This window comes from Marmota marmota, unplaced genomic scaffold, assembly GCF_001458135.2.
Source record: "Marmota marmota marmota unplaced genomic scaffold, marMar, whole genome shotgun sequence".
NCBI classification, from domain to species: Eukaryota; Metazoa; Chordata; class Mammalia; order Rodentia; family Sciuridae; genus Marmota; species Marmota marmota.
Window position 1 is genome coordinate 355,919 of NW_025999985.1, and position 11,285 is coordinate 367,203.

At 37.6% G+C, this 11,285-nt stretch overlaps 1 protein-coding gene across 1 annotated transcript; it reads left to right on the forward strand.

The window, feature by feature from the left end:
• The first annotated feature begins 468 nt into the window (after positions 1-468).
• LOC107160734 (vomeronasal type-1 receptor 4-like) lies at positions 469-1,407 on the forward strand. The gene has a single exon (XM_015507368.1). It carries the CDS (start codon positions 469-471, stop codon positions 1,405-1,407), a length of 939 nt encoding a protein of 312 aa, XP_015362854.1.
• The last annotated feature ends 9,878 nt before the right edge of the window (positions 1,408-11,285 follow it).

Sequence of the window (11,285 nt, forward strand, 5' to 3'; positions counted from 1 at the left end):
GGTTTTGAAGACAATAGGAATATAGACAAATGAAAGTAACTATGAGCTGGATTGATAGAAGAACCTGCTCACGACCTTTAGGGAAGCTTGATGGTTCTTGCTATGCTTGTAGTTAATGCTCAGCCAAGTTCAAGACCCCTCTGTGCACCTGATCAGAGTATGAATCTGGACAGAGACTTAACATGTGTATGCACAAGTTCTCCTGGTGTACTCAGCCCCTGTATCGTGTCATGAAGATTCAGGAATCACCATGTTTTGTCTTCACAACAGGGATTTTTAAACACTTCCTTCTTAACTAGTCATGAACCTCATTAAAACCTGCTAGTGAAAATAAAACCTTAAATAAGTTTTCAGAGTAGAAATTCTGGAGTGTAGAAAATATTGGATTTTGGTTGATAGGACATGTGCAGCCCAGGCCTCCTGTTTCCCTCCAGGAACCTCTGGCTGGGATACCAGGGAACTGGCAGAATGGCAGCCAGTGATGTGGCTGTATGTATCATCTTCCTGTCACAGACTGTGGTTGGAGCTCTGGGTAATTTATCTCTTCTTCTCAATTACCTGGTCCATTACCTCATGGGGTTTAAGGTAAGACACACAGACTTCATGATTCAGCACTTGATTGTGGCCAACTTGTTAGCGCTCCTGTGTAGAGGTGTTCCCCAGACAGTGGCAGCTTTTGGAGTGAAAGATTTCCTCAATGATTTTGGATGCAAGCTGCTTTTCTATCTTCACAGGGTGGGCAGGGGTGTGTCCATTGGCAGCACCTGCCTCCTGAGTGTCTTCCAGGCCATGAAGATTAGTCCTGAGAATTCCAGCTGTTCAGAGCTTAAAGTGAAAGCTCCCAAATACATTGGTCTCTCCATATACCTGAGCTGGATTCTGTACCTGCTTGTAAATCTTATAATTATTTCACATATGACTGGAAAAAGGAGCAACAATAATATCACAAGCATGAAAGATTTTGAATACTGTTCTTCTGTTCATACTGACAAAACCTCACAATTATTGCATTCAGCATTGCTAACATTCCCTGATGCTCTATGTGTGGGGTTCATGCTCTGGGCCAGCAGCTCCATGGTGCTCATCCTGCACAGACACAAGCAGAGAATGCAGCATGTTCATAAGAGCAGCTCCCTCAGGTCCTCCCCTGAGTCCAGAGCCACCAAAACCATCCTCCTCCTGGTGAGCACCTTTGCATCTTTTTATACACTTTCCTGCATCTTCCAAATTTGTATGATTGTTATTTATAATCCCCACTGGCTTCTGGTAAAGATGGGTGCAATAGTTGCTGGCAGTTTCCCAGCTCTCAGCCCCTTTCTGCTCATGAGCAGGAACTCCAGTGCATCCAGGTTCAGTCTTTCTAGAATAAGGAATAGGAAAATCCCTGGTGTCAGGAGGAACATGTAAATTGTAGGCTTTGCACAATTCTTACATATTTTTTCATTTGTACTCCCAAATTAAAAGAATAGTGATAGTCATATCTCTATGAATGACAATCAACACACATGTGCTTTTTTATTACAGTGTGTGCATGTGTGTGTGTATGTGTACCTGAATAAGTGCACATGTATACTACTTAGATTTGGCTTTATTGTCCACCCAGCAATATTTTGGGAAAAGTAGATGTAACAAATATAAATTTCAGACTCCATATACCAATTACAACCACAGCCAAATTCTTCAGCACAAATCTTCTTTCATTATTTTACTTTCTTTATTTACAAGTGACACATATTTTTCATTTATCTACATATTATGTTTATGTTTCATCTGTGTCTTTTGAAGGAAATATCAAAGTGAACACTACCAAGTGTTTGTCTCTTGCAATGAAATGAGACATATGCAATATTTCTTCTTTTCATAAGCTAATTTTTACCTTTATTTAATATCTACCTCATTTGTTTACAACACTTTGTATTAATAAATTTTAGTTCAGTACTTAATATTAAATAAGTGATATGTATCATTGAAACATTTGTATGTATGTGTTAGCATGTGTTTCGAATCAAATTTCACAAATTGAAAACACCTGTGGAAGCAGCTGCTACATGGTAAAACAATATCCTAATCGGTGTGACCCCTCTTTCCTGTATGTGTTCCCAATAATGACCAATATGTGACCTCAAACAGTAGAGACCACTTTCAACGTTTTGCACTTTACATAAATAAAGTCATTCAACATCATCTGTTTTATATTTGACTTTGAAAATTCCATATGCTTCTGGCATTTTCAGGTAAACAGATGGCGTTGGAGAAGATAATGGTAAGGGAAGTTAGCAAATCCCAAATAAACAAATGCTGAATGTTTTCTCTGATATAAGGAAACTGACTCATAGTGGGGTAGGGAGGGGGAGCATGGGAGGAATTGATGAACTCTAGATAGGGAAAAGGAGTGGGAGGGAAAGGGAGAGTGCAGGGGATTAGCGAGGATGGTGGAATGTGATGGACATCATTATCCAAAGTATATGTGTGAAGACTCAAATTGGGTGTCAACATACATTATATACAAACAGAGATATGAAAAATTGTGGTATATATGTGTAATAAGAATCGGAATGCAAAAAAAAAAACACAAGGTACATGTATAAAGGCATGGATTGGTGTGAACATACTTTATATGCAAAGATATAACAAATTGTACTCTATATGTGTAATAAGAATTGTAATGCATTGTGAAAATCACAGTACAGAAATCAATAAATTCAATATAATCTGTTTAATAAAGAGGATATCAGTAGACCTTTGCTTCCCATCATGTTCAAGATTACATGAAAAATGTCTTATTTCATTGCAAAATACTTGATAGTGTTTATCTTGAGACTTCCTTCAAAGGACACAGGGAAACATAAATATAATATGTAGATAAATGAAAAATATGTGTCACTTGTAAATAAAGAAAGTAAAATAAAGAAAGCAGATTTTATGCTGAAGAATTTGGCTATTGTTATAATTGGTCTGAAATTTATATTTATTACATATGCTTTTCCCAAAATATTTTTGGGTGGACATTAAAGCCAAATCTAAGTGGTATACATGTGGACTTACTCAGGTACACATACACAAACACACACACATGCACACACTGTAATAAAAAACACATGTGTGTTGATTGTCATTCTTAGATATACAACTGTATCACTATTCTTTTAATTTGGGAGTACAAATGAAAAAACACGAAAGAATTGTGCAAAGCCTACAATTTACATGTTCCTCCTGACACCAGGGATTTTCCTATTCCTTATTCTAGAAAGACTGAGCCTGGATGCACTGGAGTTCCTGCTCATGAGCAGAAAGGGGCTGACAACTGGGAAACTGCCAGCAACTATTGCACCCATTTTTACCAGCAGCCAGTGGGGATTATAAATAACAATCATACAAATTTGCATTCCACTGCATGTATTTAAAAAGACAAAATCAATTAAAACAAAAGAAAAAACGTATGCTTCAAATTTGTATTTTCCCATGTTGTTGATGATAGAATCTAACTGCAGGAATTTCAAACAATTATAGTATTTCTCTCTTGATGCACACATGCTCTAGTATGGATGTGATTTATGTTTCCAACCTAAATTCCATGTGTTGGAAATTTTTACCCCAGTGTGATTTCTTGGATGGTGAAACCTTTGAGAAGTGGATGAAATACAAGATGGTTGGTCATGGGAAGGTCAACTTGGCAGGGATTAATGATGGGTTATTAGTTTCCATGAGAACATGTGTTGCACTATGGCCAGTGCAGCTGTCTCAACTGTCTCTTACTCAAGTCCTGCTCTGTGGTCTCTATTGTACTTGCTTTTACCTTTTAATTCCATCTCCTATGAGGCCCTCATCAGAACTGAGCAGATGCAGGCACCATGCTCCTGAATCTCCAGAATGTAGTTCAATAAATTTCCTTTCTTTATAAGGCATTGTGTAGGCATTTGGATATGCAGCAGAAACTGATCAGTAGAACATATTATTTTCTCTCAGTTTGGAGCATCATGATCAGCATTGACATGTGGGATGTGTGACATGTTTTCATGATACTTTCATGTGTTTCTTCACATACATGTATATATGTGAACATATTTTTATGTATAAATATCTACAAATTGCACACATTTTTCTGATTATAGGTTTATATAGGCTTCCGTTTAGCATGTATGGCCAGTTTTTACCAAATATTTCTATGAATTTCAACCCATCAGGTACTCGAACTTTTATTTTTATATTTTTCAAAAGAAAATGCTTTTATTAACCTAACATGAAGAAAAGCAAAATCTTATTAGAATTAAACCTGAAAAAATAATGCTTTTATGAAATTTACATGTCTCACATTCAATTGAGAGGAAAATGCTACATGTGAGGACTCTTCTTGGTGTAAGGAACTAATTTCTACAGAATTTTCAAAATAGTAAATAGCAATTGGCATATGTTCTTAAACTGTGTTATGACAGAGTTACAATCACTGCTGATCAGTAGCAGCAGGATAAGGTCTGATTTATTAAACATCAAGAACTACATCTCTAATGATACTGCTACCTCAGTGCACCATTTTCATTGATGTGGCCACTGTGGGTGCCACATAATAAGCACTTTTCTCCTGAAGTAACAGATAGTTTTCTTCCAAATTCTTCATGATTTCCAAGAAGAAACAAATATACTGGTCTTCTCTCCCCAGGAAGGAAAATGTAAAATGCAGCTGTTGTAAACCTAACTCACAATTAATGTAGGCAATGAATTATTATTAGGAACATCTCTAAAGTCATTCTGGAATTGAAAACAATAGCCTTCTACATAACTCTCAAAAGTAGCTTTCCATTTTCATATACACCCTGATAAATAAAGCATTTGATATGTGTTTTAGCAATTCTTCTCTGTATACTGCACTTATCCTCAATAAATGTTAGAGCTCTGTTCTCAAAGAATTTCTACATATCAATCATCTTTTAAAAAGTTTTGTTTTTATACAACTGAAGATTTGCTTGGCTTATGTATCCATGAAGATTAATTTGAGCATATACATACATAAATGGCATACATACATACGTATGAGTGAGGTATTTACTCCCAGAATAAAACCATACCCAAGGGAACAAATGTGAGGTGCAGTTAGGTCTTCCTAGAACCCTCCTCTGTGTTGAGGAGGCAGGTAGGGTGTGCTAGGGAAGCCATGAGGTTGTGGAAGGTCCTCATCTGTTAACTCCCATCACTGGTCTCCCCAACACAGCTGCACCCACATCTGCTTCCCCTGCAGCACTGGCCTCTACCATCTGTCAGAAATGAGATGTGCTTGTTGGCACATCCAAGGTTTTTTGCAATCCTATGGATAACTCCTCCTCTGCACTTGTGTTCAATCCTTTGTGTTCAGTCAAATGGCCATCTAGAATTAAAGAATAGCTCTTTATGCAGCTTGTATGCCTTGCAGGCTCCTTGAAGGACACATGGACACCTTCATTCCAGCTTCTCTACACTTCCTGACTGCTGGGACTCCATATTCATTCCCAGCTCTAAAGGGCACCCTCTCCATGTGGCCCTGTGGTTCTTTTAGCATTACAACCATTTGATCCATTGATATGTACGGGCACACATTATCTACCAGGTAATTGGTCATGTTTTATTGTTTACCTACCCCACTTCCAGATGGTGTAGATTGTAACAGCCTCATCCAAGTAAGAAACTTTTCAGCCTATTTCCTGAAAATATTAACATCCTGCTGGTAACTTCTCTTAATGTGTCTGCAGACATCTTTAACTTCTTCATTGTTTAAGAAAATAAAATGTCTGGAAGGCACTGGGAATCCCTGCTGTGTGGAGGGTGGAGCATTGTGGGAAGCCATTCTCACATGTGATTGGGCAACTCCCGGATTGGGTGTGAGGCGCTCTGGCTAAACTATTTCGGAGCTTTCCCAACCCTCTCCTGGTTCGAGAGCCTGTCCATGTCGGGGTGTGACTGATCACTGACCCTGAGGCCAATCACTGACCCTGACCTTGGAGTGCTGTCCCCCTTAACCTTCATTGGATGGAATTCTCCCCTGAATTTCTTGTTCCACAATAAAAGGCCACTCCCTGGCATGCTCTCTCTGTCTCTCTCCTGCTAGCCCTGAGTAATCCTTGCTGCCCTACCGGGTGGTTCGAGGTATAAGCCAGAGAGGTGAGAGCCGTCTCGGACCTGGTCATAGAAAAAGGTAATTGAGTCTGTGTGTTTATTTTGATCTCGCTAGCTAACTTTTATGCCAAGAACCTCTTTAATGAAACCAGTGCGCTGGTCACATGGTGGAGGAGCATGGTGCTGGCTGTGCCCCAGAACCACCTTGGGCTTCATGAGCTCTGCAACAAGCCCTTTGCATCTCATTTCCTGCTTTGTATAATCCTATGTGTGGTTGGTGAAGATTTCTCTGATATTTTCTGTGTTTTTTTGGATGATCACACAATGTCTTTATATTACCTAGATTCCTTTCAATCCAGGCTCTGGAGCACAACCCTCCCAAATCTTATCACAAGTGTGTTGATTGTATGTTTATGCACAATTATCAACTATTTAATTGCTCACTTCACACAGTTTTCTAGGGTGACACAAGGGTATTTCAGCTGGTTGCATGTAAAATTGGCCTGGGAATGGTGCAGGTGAGTAGGGTGGGTTCACTTCATTCTTGTGCACAGAATACTTTAATGTCACTTTGATTTTGGCTTTCTTATTTATTTCTTTGTTTGTTTTGCTGTGCTGGAGATTGAGCATGAGGCATTCTGCATGTGAAGCAAGTTTTCTACCATTTAGTTACATCCCATCCTCCTTTATAAAACACTGTGTTTGTAGCATGGTCTCACTAAATTGCTCTGGCTTGCTTCAAACTTGCAATCTTCCTGCCCAAGCTCCTGAGTAGCTCAGATTACATGTATTAACTTCCTTGTCTGAATGCCTAGTCACATCAATCTTTATTAAATGTTGCTTGAAGCAAATAAATCCAAGTTGGTCCTAATGACTGAATTTGTTGAATCACTGTTTTACTAAAGTATTCACTCATGGAAACAGTTTCTAGCATGAACAGTGTAAAGAAATGGGTCTTGATATTTTTTCACATTGATTTAGTTTCCTGTGTGTGCTCATTTCTCAAGGGTGGGTGCATGTGCTGTTTTTGACACATCCTGTTCTTTCATGGATATTAAAAGTAATTGAGAGCCTTCAATTATAGAAATTGTGTCAAATTTTGGGGAAGAATCCAGGTTTGGTTACTGTAGAGAGAGACAAGACTGAAACCAAAGAACAGCAAGAATTTTGGAGATCCATTGAAGATGATATGCCCTAGTGTCCAGATCCTCAAGCTAGATCAACAGATGTCTAGAGGAGATATAAAGCTATCTGAAGTAAATGACTCTCATGGGAACAGGGCCATGCAGCCTCCACCATGAATGCTGGTTGCCCACATTCTGGGTTACACATGTATTTAAGTGCACCTTGCCCATGAGCCCATGTCAGAGGGAACTGTAGACTTGTCCTACTACAAGAAACGGGCCACAGACACAAGGCCTTGGAGAACTCCCTGCCTCATCCTCAGGTTGTGCTTGTGGAACTGTGAACCCTCCTAGGTGCTGTGTGTCCAAGAACAAGCTTCAAGGAGAGAAGGGGTTTGGTTGCCTGTTCCATGAAGCTGTAGGTTTCAAAGATACAGAAGAATTTAGCCCATCCCAGGTGGAGAGATGACCCCATGAGACTGAAGTCAGGAGACCCTGAAGACCAGATGTGGAACTGGGAATCTTCCAGAGGGAAGAGTCTCTGCCTCTCACACAGGGATAGGAGATAACATTAGTAGCCCTTTTCCCACTTCTATGACAAATCCCCGGAAGCTCAGTTCCCTGAAGATAGAAGGGTTTATCTCATGGTTTGGAAGATTGCAAGTATGGCACCAACAGTTGCTCAGTTCCTGTGAGTATCCTGGGCTATGTCAAAAGATGCTGGTTGAAATTAGGGGAAGAATGTGTGTGAGAGGAAGAGGTGACATGGTGAGGTGTATTCTAAATGTATATTAGGTCCCTTTGGTTTGTAGTATTATTTACTTGGTAATATCTTTGTTGATTTTATCTTTGGATGACCTATCTATTGGTGACAAAAGTATGTTAACATCACTAGGTATTATTTTATTGCTGTCTATATGGAATTTAATGTCAAGAATTATTTTATTTAACGTGTCCTGACATTTGGAGCATGTGTATTTACTACTGTTATTTCTTCTGGTTGAACTGTTCCCTTTACGAGAATGTACTCTCCTTCTGTGGTTAATGTTTGCTTGAAATCTCCTTTGGTTTCATCTGAGAATAGCTAGCTCCTCCTGATTGTTTTCTGATTCCATTTGTGTGATATGTAAATGTCCTTTTACAAACTTCAGCCTGTGGGCATCTTTGCCTATGTGATCAGTCTCTTGCAAACAACATCCAGTTGGGTCTTGCCTTCTGATTTATTCTGCTAATATATGTCATTTAATTGGGTAGTAGAGACCATTTATTTGCAGACTTAGTATGTATGTAAGTTTTTATGTATGTAAGACATTGAATTCAAAGGTGAATCTCATGATTTGCCTCTTAATGTGATCTGATGCTTTTTTCTTTTGTAGATTTTAATATTCTGTCTTAATTTTCAGTGATTATTATGATGTTTCTTGGAATATCTATTTTCCTCTTGTCTATTTGTGGTCATTTATGATTTCCTATATGTTGATTTCTATCTCATTTCTTATGAGAACTCTTTTGTGTCTCTTTATCATTGTGTGAAGATTGTCATTGATATTTTCATTAGTATGCATTAAAGATTTAAAGTGGTTTTGATTATATGTTCAGTCCTATAATATTCATTCCTCCTATTCAAAACATGGGTTGTCTTTCCATCTTCTGCATTCTACTTCAATTTGTTTCTTCATTGTTTTCTAGTTTTAATTTTAGAGGTCTTTCATATTCTTGGTTAGATTTATCCCTAGGCATTCAAATTTTGGTGTTATTGTGAATGGGATTACTTTTCTAATTTCATTTTCTGTAGATTCATTGTTTGCATATAGAAAATTGACTGATTTTTGTGTTGATTTTATATTCTGCTACTTTACTGAATTTATCACCTCTACAAATATTTTGCAAGTATTTTGTGTATACCTTCTCAACACAGGATTATATTAATTGCAAAGAAGAAATTTTAGTTTTTCTTATTTTTATCCCTTTAATTTTCTTCTTTTTAAAAATTGATTGTATTTTTTAAAATACATGCCAGCAGAATATATTACAATTCTTATTATACATATAGAGCACATTTTTCATATTTTGTATATAATGTATGTTCACACCAATTCATGTCTTTATACATGCACTTTTTTGCATTACAGTTCTTATTACACATATATACCCCAATTTTTCATATCTCTGTATATAAAGTATGTTGACACCCAATTCGAGTCTTCACACATGTACTTTGGATAATGATGTCTATTATATTCCACCATCCTTGCTAATCCCCTGCCTCTTCCCTTTCCCTCCCTCCCCTCTTCCCTAACTAGAATTCATCAATTCCTCCCATGTTTCCCCTCCCTACCCCACTATGAGTCAGCCTCCTTATATCAGAGAAAACAATTGTCATTTGTTTTTTGGGGTTAGCTAACTTCAGTTAACATGTCTTCATCAATGCCATCCATTTACCTGAAAATGCCATGATTTTATTCTCTTTTATTGCTAAATAAAATTCCATGTGTATAGATACCAAATTTTTAATCCATTTATCCACTGAAGACATCTGGGTTGGCTCCACAGTTTAGCTGTTTGGAATTGTGCTGCTATAAAAATTGATGTGACTGTGTCCCTGTAGTGTGCTTTTTTAAAGTTCTTTGAGTATAGTCTGAGGAGAGGGATAGCTGCATCAAATGCTGGTTCCATTCCCAGATTTCCAGAGTAACTCCATACTGCTTTCTATATTGCCTGCACCAATTTGAAGTCCCACCAGCAATGTATGAGATGTATGAATGTACCTTTTCCCCCACATGCTCACCAACACTTATTGCTGTTTGTCTTCATAATAGTTGCCATTCTGACTGGAATGAGATGATATTTTAGAGTAATTTTGATTTGCATTTCTCTAATTCTAAAGATGATGAGCATTTTTTCATATATTTGTTGATTGATTGTATATCCTCTTCTGAGAAGTGTCTGTTCAGGTCCTTGGCCCATTTGTTGATTGGGTTATTTGTTTTTTTGGTGCTTAGCTTTTTAAGTTCTTTATATACCCTAGTGATTAGTGCTCTATTGATGTCTGATAGGTAAAGATTTGCTCCCAGGATGTAGGCTCTGTTCACCTCAAAGATTGTTTCTTTTGCTGAGAAAAAAAACTTTTTAGTTTGATTCCTTCCCATTTATTGATCTCAAGGTTAATTCGATGGTTAGAAGATTTTTGGTTGGCACCCATTATCTTTCAGAGCTTGATATATGTTGTTCCAGGATCTTCTAGCTTTCAGGGTCTATGTTGAAAAATCTGCCATTATCCTAATTTATTTTCCCTTATATATAATCAGAGTCCCTTCTCTTGTGGCTTTTTAAATTCTCTCCTTATTCAGTATGTTCAGCATTTTCATTATAATGTGCCTGGGTGTGGGTCTGTTGTGATTTTGTACATTCGGTGTCCTGTAGTCTTCTTGAATTTGGATTTCCAATTCATTCTTAATGTTTGGAAAGTTTTCTGATATTATTTCATTGAATAGATTGTCCATTTTTTTGGTTTGGACCTCTATGCCTTCCTCTATCCCAATTACTCTTAAATTTCATCTTTTTATGCTATCCCATATTTTTTGAATGTTCTGCTCATGGGTTCTTATAATTTTCACTGTGTGGTCTATGTTCTTTTCAAGGTGACTTTTTTGATCTTCATTGTCTGATGTCCTATCTCCTAAGTGGTCTATTCTGTTGGTGATGCTTTAATTTGAGTTTTTAATTTGGTTTATTATTTCTTTTATTTCAAGGATTTCTGTTTTTTTTTTTTTTTTGTAGAACCTCTTCTCTCTGTGGAGGTGATCTTTTGCTTCTTGGATTTGTTTACGTAACTTGCTGCGCCCCTCCCCTGACTCAGGCAATGGCAAGGCCCTACTGAGGTGGATGGCACAAGTTTCCATACTATGGAGGAGCGCAGTATGGTTCTGGGAATCGGCTGTTTTTGTATTCCTTTAATAAGTATAGTTGCAACTTCTCATATGACCATTAAGTATGAAGGAAAAAACATGACTTTCCCAATTAATGCAACTACTTCTAAAGAATAGATCTGTATGCTCTAAATGCAATGATTCAGCT

Excerpts from the sequence above, each read along its gene's own strand:
- LOC107160734 (XM_015507368.1), top strand. The coding sequence starts at position 469 with ATGGCAGCCAGTGATGTGGCTGTATGTATCATCTTCCTGTCACAGACT.